This window comes from Callithrix jacchus, chromosome 5 (genome assembly GCF_049354715.1).
Source record: "Callithrix jacchus isolate 240 chromosome 5, calJac240_pri, whole genome shotgun sequence".
Classification (NCBI taxonomy): domain Eukaryota; kingdom Metazoa; phylum Chordata; class Mammalia; order Primates; family Cebidae; genus Callithrix; species Callithrix jacchus.
In genome coordinates this window covers 68,518,790-68,534,089 of record NC_133506.1, presented here as the reverse complement: position 1 = coordinate 68,534,089, position 15,300 = coordinate 68,518,790, and the positions used below count along the sequence as shown (strand labels likewise).

General features: G+C 39.4%; 1 protein-coding gene and 1 non-coding gene across 8 annotated transcripts in view; both read left to right on the top strand.

The window, feature by feature from the left end:
• The first annotated feature begins 256 nt into the window (after positions 1 to 256).
• Positions 257 to 15,300, top strand: part of LOC103791277 (POTE ankyrin domain family member A-like) — a 117,668-nt gene continuing 102,624 nt past the window's right edge. For all 7 annotated transcript variants that reach the window (XM_078372544.1, XM_078372542.1, XM_078372546.1 and 4 more), the window contains exons 1-6: positions 257 to 758; positions 1,626 to 1,740; positions 2,425 to 2,598; positions 6,789 to 6,895; positions 8,211 to 8,348; positions 10,596 to 10,666. In XM_078372544.1, the coding sequence (XP_078228670.1) occupies positions 523 to 758; positions 1,626 to 1,740; positions 2,425 to 2,598; positions 6,789 to 6,895; positions 8,211 to 8,348; positions 10,596 to 10,666 (841 nt within the window). In that variant the 5' untranslated portion in view covers positions 257 to 522. The remainder of the gene's footprint in view (positions 759 to 1,625; positions 1,741 to 2,424; positions 2,599 to 6,788; positions 6,896 to 8,210; positions 8,349 to 10,595; positions 10,667 to 15,300) is intronic.
• LOC118154253 (U6 spliceosomal RNA) lies at positions 9,437 to 9,541 on the top strand. The gene has a single exon (XR_004744139.1). It is a non-coding gene; the product is annotated as a U6 spliceosomal RNA (small nuclear RNA).

Here is a 15,300-nt window from a genome sequence, read left to right as displayed (position 1 = left end):
CAGGTGCTCGGCGGCGCTGTGAGGCGGCACTCCCTGATGACAGGCAGGCTGGACGGCGCCACCCGGAAGGACCCGCCAGCCCAGGCCGGCGCCGGAGCTGCAGCGCCACCTGTAGGCCAAGGAGTTTTCTCCGGGTGTCGGGGAAAGCAGGAAGCAGGCCGGAATGTGTGGGGCACCAGTAAGGTGTGCGCAGGTGCAGTGACGTCACAGGAGCATGAGCAAGTGCGATGACGTCACACGCGAGGGCCTGGCCGTTACCCGCGTGGCTTGGCGTTACCCGCGTGGCTTGGCGTTCGTTGTCCGTGAGGCTTCGAGGTGATCGCTTGGCTTGGCGGTGGTTGCTTGGCTTGACGTTTTTTACTTGGCTCGGCCGTAGTCCTTTCAGTGATTGGAAACCTCAGACTTTCCTCCTGGGAGGTTGTGGCCAAGGCAGTAACTCCTACTGTTGGCCTCCTGAGGTGGAGAAAAGCAGGGAGGTGCGCGGAGGGGCTGAGGGGGTCTCCGAAGGCGGCAGTCTCCGCCATGAGGAGGAGATACAGAGTTTGGAGCCCGCCCGACAGCTCGGACAGCGGAAGCGAGGGTGCAGCGGACGCCTTCAACCCGATTTGGTACTTCATCCTCCCCCCGCCTCAGTATCACGTCCACCTGGAAGATCTCGGGGAGCTCCACAGAGCTGCCTGGCTGGGCGACGTCCCCGGGCTGGAGCGCGTCCTGGTGCCCGGAGGCCCTGGCTTGAACGAGAGGGACAGTGAGAATAGGTAATGGCCAGGCGAAGGAGGCGGGCGCGCCGTCCTGTCGGGGACCCGGGCTTTCTGGTGCTCACAGGTTCCACGGTACCCCGGATGGAGAAACCTCGGAAGGGTCGGGGGCCCAGGCCTCTCCGTGAGCCAGGAGCAAATATAAATGGTTATTTCTATTGCAAAAGTGTTGCAGGCCGGGCGCGGTGGCTCACGCCTGTAATCCCAGCACTTTGGGAGGCCGAGGCGGGCAGATCACGAGGTCAAGAGATCGAGACCATCCTGGTCAACATGGAGAAACAAGAAGTGACAGATCTTACAGTAGGATTTCACTTCAAGGTGAACTGAATCCAGAGGCGAAGCATTTTTTGTTTTTTAATTTTTTTTTTCCTTTTTTTTTTTTTTTTTGACACAGAGTTTCACTCTTGTTACCCAGGCTGGAGTGGAATGGCACAATCTCGGCTCACCGCAACCTCCACCTCCTGGGTTCAGGCAATTCTCCTGCCTCAGTCTCCTGAGTAGCTGGGGCTACAGGCACGCACCACCATGCCCAGCTAATTTTTTGTATTTTTAATAGAGATGGGGTTTCACCATGTTGACCAGAATGGTCTCAATCTCTTGACCTCGTGATCCACCCGCCTCAGCCTCCCAAAGTGCTGGGATTACAGGCGTGAGCAGAGACGAAGCATTGTCTTTTCAAATAAGCTACATTTCATTAATGTAGTAAATAAGAGCTGGTAAATACTGTGCTTTCTTCTCAGGAAAATTAAATACTTGTTTTAAAGACAGAGGACTAACATTCTATCCAGTGCTATGGATATATGTGAATCATTGTGTGTTTTCAGATAGTACAATACAACTTCCTAAAAAGTCTTCTTACTGTCATAGGACGGCTCTGCATTTGGCATGCACCAGTGGACATCCAGCAGTGGTAGCTCTCCTGGTGGACAGAAAATGTCAACTTAATTGTTTTGACAGCAATAAGAGGACAGCTCTGATAAAGGTATATAGTAACCAAGTATTTCAGCATGAGATGGCTCTGATTACGTAGTAGAATGACTGAGAGCAAGCTCGGCCATAGAGACTCCCACCCAGGCAGCACTGAAGAAAATGAGAGGCAGACACCCAGATAGAACAGCAAAGTGGGTCAATCGGGGGGCCAGCAGCCTTCCAAACTGAGAGGCTCAGGGCTGACAGCATTCCAGGCTGAAGGCCCCAGGTAGACTCTGACCCATGCAGTTAATCTCTCTGAACAGGTGATCATTATTAACAAACAGGTGTTCAGTATTTTCTCATAACACAAAACACCAAGTAGGCAGCTGGTGCCCACTTACACTGATCAAACAACCTAAAATGTATTCTTCATGAGGGAGCCACTGGGGCAGGGTCAGATAGCTTAAAGAATAGTTTTAACAGGTGTATGATATTTACATATTGTCCTGCCACTTTGGAATGCACCAAGTGGTTTTCTGTGGTGGGGGGGTGGAGCTGCTAGGTTTTCCTTGCCATTGTTCTTCCTAGCAAACAATATATTCTATCATACACTTAGCATTAATCAGTATTCATAAACTTTACATTTCTCAACAGAACAAAAATGAATTCATCTCATTTAAATGTAACTCATTAGCAAAACCTCTATTTTGAATTCCTAGCATTTGTAATCTATTTCTTGGTCTAATAATGACAGGCCGTACAATGCAGAAAAGAGGAATGTGCAACTATTTTGCTGGACGGGGGTGCTGATCCAGACCTTCCCGATATCTACGGCAACACCGCTCTGCACTATGCTGTGCATAATGAAGACGAATCACTAGCAGAAAAACTGCTTTCATACAGTACAAACAAGGAGGCAAAAAATGAGGTATTGACCAACCAACTTTATTTTCAAACTATTTGAAATGCATTTAACACTGACATATGTAACTGTCAGTTTTCCATATTTGGAAGCTCAAGAACCCCCTGAATAAGAATATTTTGAAATAATTACCTAATATTTCAAATCTTGATACTTTTAAAGCAGCATTAGAGGGCACAGCTTTCTTTTATGCACATATGGTAAATATTTTTGAAAACACTGAATTTGTCAAAGTTAATACTTAAAAATTGTTTTTTCTTCCCAATTTTTTTTTCTAAGGAAAAACAACACAAGAAAGCAAAATTTGCCCTGGAAATAGACTTCATCTTAAAACTCCAAGAAAAAACAAGTTCTTAAATAACACACATTCAAGCAGTTTAGCTCTTAGTGGCAAAGCTTAGGAGGGCAAAATGGAAAGGGCAAAAAAAGCAGCTAGAAATATGGAGGCCAGCTTGAAGGTTAGGTAATTGAGGGAAAAATACCAAGGTGACCTTTTTTTAAATGTGTTTTGTTGTTATTACTATTTCTTTTTTCTAGTTTATATGTTTAGACAAGGTTTTCTTCAGTTTTGGGGATAATCGGATCATCGTTTTCAGTTTGGAAGAGAGTGAGTTGTGAACTTGCCTAGGAATCCAATTTAGGAGGACTCTGAGGAAACAAGATTAGCTGCGACTAGGTGGTGATGAGTAGGAAACAGCCACTTAGATAAGGGTCTGCACTCAGCCCTCAAATCTAGAACACTCTGATGGGAAGGTGGGCGAGGCGGAGTTTAGAAATAGCAAAATCAAGTTGGATTTTGAGTTTACTAGTCCCTGTGCTACTCCTACCCAGGAAAACTAAATGGAGTTTTTAGCAAATGACTGTCTCTTATTCTTTCCTCTTTTTGACAAAATCCTCAAATGTTAAAGGGAACTGGTCACGTGGGTGAGAGATGAGACTGAAGTAATTGTTGTTCTAGTTCTCAGCTAGAGTTGTGCATCACAGCAACCTGAGGAAATGAAAACAAATCTACAAGTCTAAGCTCTTCCCTGAATACTTTTGATATAATAAGTCTAATAAAGCCTGAACAAGTTTATGTTTTAAAATATTTCCTTGATGCCAGGCATAGTGGTACTTGGCTGAAGTCCCTGCTAGTTGGGAGACTGAATTGGGAGGATTGCTTGAGCCCCAGAGTTTGAGTCTAGCCTGGGCAACATAGTGAGACCCTGTCTCTAACAACAGCAGTAAATTCCTAAAACTTCAGATACAGTCCTGGTTAAGAGCCAGTGAATAGGTAGGTGTAATATGTAAATGACCATTCTCAGAAATGTAAGAAATCTCTAGAGGAGTTGGAGTTTGATAGGTGCTACTTCCTTTAAATCTGTCTCTTTTCAATACTATTATCCTGACTTTTATCTTTCTTTACCTCTGGGTTGGGAAGTTAAAAGGAATGTTATTGGTAATATCTCTCAGCTTCCAGAATACCTTTTCCTTTCAACCTCATAGCCCTTCAGTAAGCAGAGGCTGACTCCTTTAGGATTTTCTGTCTTTTTTACCATCCAGGTGATTATTGTTTATTACAAGCAGCTTAATCTTTATTACAAGCAGTTTTCTCGATTAGAGCTGGCAAACACTTAGCCTTTTTTTTTCGCTGAAGCTCTGTTATGAACTACCTCAGTATCTCTGTTAAGTTCACAGAGTTTGAAATAATCAAGATGGCAGTTTTAAGCACTGAAAACCCTGAAATTAGTAAGAGTACAAATATTGATTCTTTTAACAATTTAGTTTCGGCAGTCATGTGGACTAATTATCCATTTGGTTAACAAGCTGGGAAAAATAAACACAAGTAGAATTTAATTGAATAAGTATTGGAAAAATTCTTGAAGTGTGAGTGTTTTGAGCCTGTGAGCATTTTTTTTTTTAATTCTGAAGAAACAGGGTCTCACTGTGTTGCTCAGGCTGGTCTCAGACTCCTGGGCTCAGGTGATCCTCTTGCCTTGGCCTCCCAGGGTGCTGGACTTGCAGGTGTGAGCAACTGTGAGTTTTAATAGCAATTTTTATTACATGTTGGGGCCTGATTTGTTTTGGTAAAACATCTGAAATTAAAGGAAATGTTTTACAAGTAAATACTTTACACACAACCATTTTGAAACACATCTATAACAAGTATAAAAACACAAGGGCTGTAGTCAAAATGTGGCCCACAGATATGTTTAATTTGCCTCCACAAATTGTGTCAATGTGTAAAATTTAGGAGACTCATGCCCAGATCTGGATTTCAGGCTTCTCTTTAAGAATCAAGCCTGTTGTCCCTTGAGCCCATGTCACTGTTCAGTGTGCTGCGACTAGGTTACCCCTTCGTATGAGGTATATGTTCTCTGGTTTGCTGCTGCGCCCACCTAGGTACTTCACTCAGGTCCCTTCCTTTGCATTGGTAAGATTTGAGTTTACAGCTCCTTTCATGGCATATTTTGATAAAGATTTGAAGTTTTTCAAAACAGTTTATATTTGTTTATAAAATATAGCCTAAATTTTATAGATATCCCTTAGTAAGGGGGTTGAACTTTAGGGTTTGGAAGTTGTTTTTTAAAAACTCTTTTGCCGGCCCGGTGCGGTGGCTCAAGCCTGTAATTCCAGCACTTTGGGAGGCCAAGACGGGTGGATCACGAGGTCAAGAGATCGAAACCATCCCGGTTAACATGGTGAAACCCCGTCTCTACCAAATAATACAAAAACAATTAGCTGGGCACGGTGGTGCATGCCTGTAATCCCAGCTACTCGGGAGGCTGAGGCAGGAGAATTGCCTGAACCCAGGAGGTGGAGGTTGCAGTGAGCTGAGATCGCGCCATCGCACTCCAGCCTGGGTAGCAAGAGCGAAACTCCGTCTCAAAAAAAAAAAAAATCTTTTGCCTTATAGCTACCACAAAGAGTCACCTTCCCATTAGCATGCCTGTAAGCCTGTTTGGGTTATTCCTGACTGTAGGTGGCTGGCTATTCATATTGCAAAAAAAAATTATATTTTTCTCCTCAGCATTGTTTCATAGAAATGCAGGTGACTTAGTGGCTTTCATTATTATAGAAACAATCCAGATAGATCAGTATTAGATAGTTTTATTGATAAGCCATTGTATTTGTATTTCTGATTTACATTTTGCCTAAAATGAAAGATAGTTTTAAGAGGCAATAAAAATGGAAACAAAATTAACAAAGAATTTTAACAGTAGATGTGCATTAGGGTCTTAGTATTATAATTAAAAACAGAATTTTATACTGTGCTTTCTAACATCTAAGATAAAAATCTCTCCTCTTGTAGTAGGAGAAAACCCGTGAGCCTTTTAGTAATAAGCAATGGAAGTTCATTTGAAGCTGATTTCTGTAATTCACAGACCATTTTCTTAGTGACCCATTTGTAGTAGAAGGGCCTGACACTGGGCGCTGACATTGGGCATCTGGGATCCTGACACCACTGATAGAAGAGAATTAAGCAAGTTTGTGTAACCTGGAGGAAACACCCACCTTTACTGGAAAGCTCTCACCACAGTATTCCCGAAATTCTAGATCCTCAAATGTTACTGTTTGCCACAAAGAAAGTATTGCCAAATAGGAATTCGGCAAAATTCAAGAGATTTCTTGAATACTGGATATATAATGTGCTGTTTAATAATATTTCCCAAATGTAGATGATCATGGAATCTTCCTGTTGGGAAGATATACAGTCTATAACTTCTGGTAAAGTAAATATTTTGGAATGTAGCTTAAGAAACACTGATCTAAAGGCAAATACATTAGATCATTAATTTAGTAAAAATACTTGAAGCATTTACTGGTATGTCTCAGGGATTGGAAATATGGAGCTAAATACAGAGACATATATAGCGATAAAGAGCCTGCCCTCCAAGAAGCTCTTGGTTTACATCGGAAGCAATACCACTGTTACGATATTCCATGCTAAATGCTGTGATAGAAGCAAAGATTTTTGGAACCAGTAATATTTGAAGGGAGTTTTGGAGATGACTAGAGTTGATGTGGTGAGGCAGAGGAAGGTGGCCTCTAAGGGAAGGAGCAGCGCATGGGAAAACACAGAGTGAGAAGGAAGAGGCTATTTTTAATTTACTTTCTGTGTTATACATTTATGTCTATAGGATCTTATGTAAGGTTTCCAGTCCATTGAGAAATAAGAATTTTGTGAATTGTAAATCGTTGTTGGTGTATTACAGAATGACCTCACACCACTTCTATTTGCCGTAAGTGGAAAAAGACAGCAAATGGTAGAATTTTTACTGGAGAGAGGAGCAAATTTACTTGCAGTTGATAAGTGTCAAAGGTATGGTTTTTTTTTTAACGCTCAGTGTGGTTCTGGAGTGAAAACAGTCAAGTCAGAAATATTAAATTAATAAAAAGATTAATAAAATTATTGGGATATAGTAAAAAATATAAACACAAATCATCTGGTGGAAAATTATTTGGACTGGGCGACATGAACAGTGTCTAGTGGGATTCATCTTCTCTTCTTACACTGACTGGTGTTTGTTATTTGTAGTTGGATGTTTTGGGTCATATAATCTTGTATTAGCTACAGAGGTCTCCTATTAGTTTATTAGTTTATGGAGTGTGGACTTTGTAATTTTTACTTTACGACTTGATACTGAATTTCTTAACCCTTTTATTAAAAAATTTCTCCTTCTTACATGATTTTCTTTAAACATGCTATGTTAAATAAACATGAATAGAGTTAAAAAGAATTTTGCCTTTTGGATAACTCTTTGCTTTATTTCTTTGAAAAATATTAATGTTAGATTATCTCTACATGACTGTGAATTGCCATAATCAGATATGTGGGTTTCCTTTTTCACTTCTAATGTATTTTGATGTTTTTTAAATTGGCATGGGCAGAGGGAGAAAATACAGGTTTCGGTGGATAAACTTTTCCTTTCACGAAGGCAACTCATAGGTGGATGATAAAGAGAAAAGAGTTAAGCTTCAGATTCACACAAGACTGAGTTTAAATTTCTAGCTTTCCCATTTGCTAGGTGTGTGACCTTGGGAACATTACTCATCACCAAATATGTTTTTCTGTATTAAAAAGAGGATACGAATATATCCTTCCAGGGTTGTGTATGTAAGAAAGATGGTGTGTGTAGCCTTTAATTCAGTGCCTAGCACATGCTTATCAGTATCAGTAACTGAAACCACTGTGACTACTAATATTACCATTGTTATTGATATTTTTGTTTTTCAGCCTGCAGATAGCTCTCACTTATCTGACCCCTGGCTGATTTTGAATTACAGCATATTGGTCTAGGGAAGCAGTGGTGAAATCTTCACTTAAATCTTTGCCTACTTTAGATAAGTGACCTCAGCATAGTTTCTTGCTAATCAGTGGACTGAAAGTTAGTAACTTGTACTATGACATACCCCACTGGGACAAGAGACTTCCTCTTTGTCCCTTCCTTTTAGCCTTGGTGGTAATTTACAAAGATGAACACTTGAGCACCCAAGATGCTGGTGTCTGTTAGTACAAGTAAATGTTTAGTTCTACACGGATGGGCAAGCTATTAAGTTGGTAAAGTATATTGAATACGCTTTTTAAATAGCTTTTTACAGTTCCTAAGGGAGAAGTTATCGCTCTGTCATTTTAGAACAGTGCTCATTCTCGCTGTGCAGTGTGGATCAGCGAACATAGTTAGCCTTCTTCTGCAGCAACAAATTGACATCTTTTCTCAAGATACATTTGGGAGGACTGCAGAAGACTATGCAGTTTTAAATCAGTTTACTGGGTAAGTGTTTACATTAAAAGGCTAGTTAACACCAAACTGAGGTTTAAAATAATTATAATGATTGTATTGTATACATCAGGTGAGATTTTATAGTTTGGTTCAGGTAGTTTTGGAGTGGCAATGAATTATTCCATGTCATTAGCCTGAAATCCAGCAAAAGGCCAAACTAGTTAAAAGTAGCAAAGGGTACAGGCTTCTTTATCTCAGGACTTTTAAGACCTTTATCCTTAGGGATCCCAGCATTGTCCATTTCATTCCAAGTGTAACCCCTGTGCATGAGATAAAAAATAGTGTCACAGCTTAGGGTTTTCTGATTAGGTATTTGGGTCTTGAAATGTCCAGTTTAGCAGAAAATTTTATACTGTCTTCTGGGAACTGTCTCCTCTACCCTCTTCCTTGAATTTTTTCAGAATTTATGGGGTTCTTTAAGTTTCAGAAGACAATCCTCTTTTTCAAGTCAGAAGGAGGGAAGAAAAAGGTCACTGTAATCATCCTGTTGTTTCTGCTGTTGTTTCTGTTGCTGTGTCATTGCACTGAAACTGGTCCTGCAGTCCAGTAATGGTTGACCTTTGCCACCAGGATGCCCTCAAGTCTTCATGGTGATCCATACATAGATTTCAAAGCTAAACTTTTTTTGCTTTACATACATATGCTCAGGCATTGTTCCCAGCATCCTGCTCTGGCAGCTGAGCCTCCTAGCATTATCCACACACATAGTGAGCCAACCGACCCTTCACCCCTCACTCAGAACCTAGGTGGAGCCAACATCTTAGCTTAGACTTAGCCAAGACCTTTATGTTAAGTTATCCTTTAGGCCCTCTGGTTCAGTTCAAATAATGTTGCAGAGATGAGTTTCCTTTTTTCATTAATACCAGATCTGTACGCTGAGGGCCCTGTATATCCAGTATAGTACCTTTTCTTAGATCGTGGAAGGTCCCATATTATTTTTCCCAAGAGTTGTGGCAATCAGCAGAATCAGGAAGCCATCAGCAGAATTCAGAGTCTCAAGTATGTTAGTTGGATTTAACAAAGCTAAGCCTCATTCATGACTCACGAGTATCCATGTAGAAAAGGAGAGCTTTGTACTTGCTTCACCAGCAAACGTATGCTAAAATTGAAACAAAATGCAGAGAAAATTAGTATGGCCCCTGCATAAGGATGATGCACAGATCTGTGAAGTGGTCCATATTTTGCACCATCACTGGAAGTTCATTTGACTATTTGCTGACTAGCTCCAAAGAAACAGTGTGAGTCAAAGCAAATTGGGTGTAACCTAATATTAAAATTGTGATTTTTACCACAAAATATGCAGTAAGGTAATCTATGGAGTGAGAATTGAGCTGAGTAACATGTGGGATGTGTGTGCAAATATATTGTTAGTATGTATCTCAGAAATGAGAGAATGTCAACTTGCATCTCTTTCAGGGAACTGAAAAAATAAAAGTAGAATTTTGTTTTCTGTGTCAGCTGGAGGTTAACATGGGATTGAGCATCATTCTAACAAAGATCTGCCAATTCAGAGTTTGAGTCTGGAACAGTAGTTCAAGCTAGGTCTTGACATGTTAGCTTTCTGCCCTTAGTGTGGTTGATGAGTTCAGTCATAGTGGACAGGGAAGTTATCTAGTTTGCTGAAATAATATATTTATTAGAAAATTTAGTTACAAAGTATGAAATAGTTGTGATGCCCTGAATTATAAGCCACAAAGAATGGAACAACTGATAAGTAAAACTAGGACTTAATAACAGTTTCAGAAAACTGCAATGGGAATTTTAGAACCTCTGAAAAAATACACATTGGGAGATAGTTTTGGCAATAAAGTTCAAGAACAAATTATTTTATTGCTTCACTGTTTGAGCATTTTCAAAACATTATTTCATTAAATCTTTAACAACCTAGTGAAATAAGCCAGTAAAATCCTTGCTTTTTAGAAGAATACATTGAGCCTAAGAGAAGCGACTTGTCAGACAACAAGTAGCTGCTGATAATAGGGCTAGGACACTTTCCATTATGTCAAGCGAATGTGAGTTAATTTATACTGAGCTATACTCCCTTCAATTTAGGAGTACTTCATCTGTTTTCTTCATTAAAAGCTTAAAGAAAAGTTGGTAGAACTCGCAAATTAGGATATAGGATAAAGTTCTAATATTAACCCTAATATTGTTTGAAATACTCTAAAAATTTAATATATTTGGTATTTTTCATTTGTTTTAAAATAGTAATTTCATTTATTACATTTTTATCCATAGCATTCAGCAACTAATTTCTGAATATAAGGAAAAACAGACACCTGAAAGTCTTCCTCAAAATAACAATCCAGGTAAGACTTCTGACTGTGAATTATTTTTGGTGGTCCTATAGATAAAAAAGTAAGAGTAAAGAAGTTTTGATCATGAAAAGCAGTTTTTTAAAAGCCCTGTGTGTGTAAGTTGCTTGTATATTTTTCTCTTAATTTCTTTCTTGGTAGGTTAGATTTCACAATAATGTAAAAAGTTAATTGCAGGTCATTTATTATCTCAAAAAATCTTGTCTGAAAAAAAATATATTCAATTATGGTTCCTAAAATCCTATATGCTATCTTTGTATAAATAAGAAAAAGATACTTTTTTCATGGCATTTTAGGTTTGGGGGTACGTGTGCAGAACATGCAAGATAGTTGCATAGGTACACACATGGCAGTGTGTTTTGCTGCCTTCCTCCCCTTCACCCACATTTGGCATTTCTCCCCAGGCTATCCCTCCCCAGTTCCCACCCATCGCTGGCCCTCCCCTGTTCCCCCAGTAGACCCCAGTGTGTAGTACTCCCTTCCCTGTGTCCATGTGTTCTCATTTTTCATCACCCGCCTATGAGTGAGAATATGCAGTATTTCATTTTCTATTCTTGTGTCAGTTTGCTGAGAATGATGTTCTCCAGATTCATCCATGTTCCTATAAAGGACACAAACTCATCATTTTTGATTGCTGCATAAAATTCCATGGTGTATATGTGCCACATTTTCCCAGTCCAATCTATCATCGATGGGCATTTGGGTTGGTTCCAGGTCTTTGCTATTGTAAACAATGCTCCAATGAACATTTGTGTGCATGTGTTTTTATGGTAGAACGATTTATAGTCCTTTGGATATATACCTAGTAATGGGATTGCTGGGTCAAATGGAATTTCTATTTCTAAGGCCTTGAGGAATTGCCACACTGTCTTCCACAATGGTTCAACTAGTTTACACTCCCACCAACAGTGTAAAAGTGTTCCTATTTCTCCACATCCTCTCCAGCACGTGTTGTCTCCAGATTTTTTAATGATCACCATTCTAACTGGCGTGAGATGGTATCTCAATGTGGTTTTGATTTGCATCTCTCTAATGACCAGTGATGATGAGCATTTTTTCATATGTTTGTTGGTCTCTTGTATGTCTTCTTTTGTAAAGTGTCTGTTCATATCATTTGCCCACTTTCGAATGGGCCTGTTTGTTTTTTCCTGTAAATCTGTTTGAGTTCTTTGTAAATTCTAGATATCAGCCCTTTGTCAGATGGGTAGACTGCAAAAATTTTTTCCCATTATGTTGGTTGCTGATTCACTCTAGTGACTGTCTCTTTTGCCATGCAGAAGCTGTGGAGTTTCATTAGGTCCCATTTGTCTATTTTGGCTTTTGTTGCCAATGCTTTTGGTGTTTAGGTCATGAAGTCCTTGCCTACTCCTATGTCCTGGATGGTTTTGCCTAGATTTTCTTCTAGGGTTTTTATGGTGCCAGGTCTTATGTTTAAGTCTTTAATCCATCTGGAGTTAATTTTAGTGTGAGGTGTCAGGAAGGGGTCTGGTTTCTGCTTTCTGCACATGGCTAGCCAGTTTTCCCAACACCATTTATTAAACAGGGAATCCTTTCCCCATTGCTTGTTTTTGTCAGGTTTATCAAAGATTGTATGGTTGTAGATATGTTGTGTTGCCTCTGAGGCCTCTGTTCTGTTCTATTGGTCTATATCTCTGTTTTAGTACCAGTACCATGCTGTTTTGATTACTGTAGCCTTGTAGTATAGTTTGAAATCCAGTAGTGTGATGGCCCCCGCTGTGTTCTTTTTGCTTAGAATTGACATGGCTATGCGGGCTCTCTTTTGGTTCCATATGAATTTCATGGTGTTTTTTTCCAGTTCTGTGAAGAAAGTCAATGATAGCTTGATGGGGATAGCGTTGATTCTGTAAATTACTTTGGGCAGTATAGCCATTTTCACGATATTGATTATTTCTAACAATGAACATGAAATGTTTCTCCATCTGTTTGTGTTCTCTCTTATGTCATTAAGCAGTGGTTTGTAGTTTTTCTTGAAGAGGTCCCTTACGTTCCTTGTAAGTTGTATTCCTAGGTATTTTATTCTTTTTGTAGCAATTGTGAATGGCAGTTCGTTCTTGATTGGGCTTTCTTTAAGTCTGTTGTTGGTGTGTAGGAATGCTTGTGATTTTTGCACATTGATTTTATATCCTGAGACTTTGCTGAAGTTGCTTATCAGTTTCAGGAGTTTTTGGGCTGAGGCAATGGGGTCTTCTAGGTATACTATCATGTCATCTGCAAATAGAGACAATTTGGCTTTCACCTTTTCCATTTGAATACCCTTTATGTCTTTTTCTTGCCTGATTGCTCCAGTACTATATTGAATAGGAGTGGTGAAAGAGGGCATCCTTGTCTAGTGCCAGATATCAAAGGGAATGCTTCCAGTTTTTGCCCATTCAGTATGATATTGGCTGTTGGTTTGTTGTAAATAGCTTTTATTACTTTGAGATACGTTCCATCGATACCAAGTTTATTGAGAGTTTTTAGCATAGAGGGCTGGTGAATTTTGTCAAATGCCTTCTCTGGGTCAATTGAAATAATCATGTGGTTTTTGTTTTTGGTTCTGTTTATGTGGTGAATTACCTTTACAGACTCGCATATGTTGAACCAGCCTTGCATCCCCGGGATAAATCCTACTTGATCATGATGGATAAGCTTTTTGATGTGCTGTTGCAATCGGTTTGCCAGTATTTTATTGAAGATTTTTGCATCTATGTTCATCGTGGATATTGGCCTGAAGTTTTCTTTTCTTGTTGAGTCTCTGCCGGGTTTTCGTATCAGGATGATGTTGGTCTCATAAAATGAATTGGGAAGGATTCCCTCTTTTTGGATTATTTGGAATAGTTTCAGAAGGAATTGTACCAGCTCCTCTTTGTGTGTCTGGTAGAATTCGGCTGTGAACCCGTCTGGACCTGGGCTTTTTTTGTGTGGTAGGCTCTTAATTGCTGCCTCGACTTCAGATCTTGTTATTGGTCTATTCATAGTTTTGGCTTCCTCCTGGTTTAGGCTTGGGAGGACACAGGTGTCCAGGAATTTATCCATTTCTTCCAGGTTTACTAGTTTATGTGCATAGAGTTGTTTGTAATATTCTCTGATGATGGTTTGAATTTCTGTGGAGTCTGTGGTGATTTCCTCTTTATCATTTTTTATTGCATCTATTTGGTTGTTTTCTTTTTTTTTTTATCAGTTTGGCTAGTGGTCTGTCTATTTTGTTGACCTTTTAAAAAAAACAGCTCTTGGATTTATTGATTTTTTGAAGGGTTTTTCGTGTCTCTATCTCCTTCAGTTCACCTCTGATCTTAGTTATTTCTTGTCTTCTGCTGGGTTTTGAGTTTTTTTGATCTTGCTCCTCTAGCTCTTTCAATTTTGACGATAGGGTGTCAATTTTTAATCTCTCCAATCTTCTCATATGGGCATTTATGGCTATATATTTTCCTCTGGAGACTGCTTTAAATGTGTCCCAGAGATTCTGGTATATTGTGTCTTCGTTCTCATTGGTTTCAAATAACTTCTTTATTTCTGCCTTCATTTCATCGTTTATCGAGTCAACATTCAAGAGCCAGTTTTTCAGTTTCCATGAAGCTGTGCGCTTTTGAGTTAGTTTCTGAATTCTGAGTTCTAACTTGATTGCACTATGGTCTGAGAGACTGTTTGTTATGATTTCAGTTGTTTTGCATTTGCTGAGCAGTGCTTTACTTCCAATTATGTGGTCAATTTAGAGTAGGTGTGATGTGGTGCTGAGAAGAATGTATATTCTGTGGATTTGGGGTAGAGAGCTCTGTAAATGTCTATCAGGTTTGCTTGCTCTAGGTCTGAGTTCAAGCCCTGGATATCCTTATTGATTTTCTGTCTGGTTGATTTGTCTAATATTGACAGTGGAGTGTTAAAGTCTCCCACTATTATTGTGTGGGAGTCTAAGTCTCTTTGTAAGTCCTTAAGAACTTGCCTTATGTATCTGGGTACTCCTGTATTGGGTCCATATATATTTAGGATCATTAGCTCTTCTTGTTGTATTGATCCTTTTACCATTATGTAATGACCTTCTTTGTCTCTTTTGATCTTTGTTGCTTTAAAGTCTATTTTATCAGAGGCGAGAATTGCAACTTCTGCTTTTTTTTTTTTTTTGCTCTTCATTTGCTTGGTAAATCTTTCTCCATCCTTTTATTTTGAGCCTTTGTGTATCCTTGCATGTGAGGTGGGTTTCCTGGATACAGCACACTGATGGGTTTTGGGTTTTTATCCAACTTGTCAGTCTGTGTCTTTTGATTGGTGCATTTAGCCCATTTACATTTAGGGTTAAAAGGCATTTTTAAGTTAGTAAGTTATATGTTTTCTTTATGGTCACATTATAATGAATTAGACTTGATATGAAATTGGAACTTTAATTTTTAAAATAAATGGCTTGTGTTTAGTAAATAAATATCAATCAAAGTTGACCCTTAATAACATGGGATTTAGGGATGCTTGATCCCCTCTGCAATTCAGAAATTTGTGTATAACTTTTGACTCCCCCAAGAAGGTGACCAGCAGCTTATTGATAACATAAACAATCAATTAAGATGTGTTTGGTGTGGTGTCTGTATTAATATGCTGTATTCTTACAATAAAGGAAGCTAGAGAAATAAACTGTTATT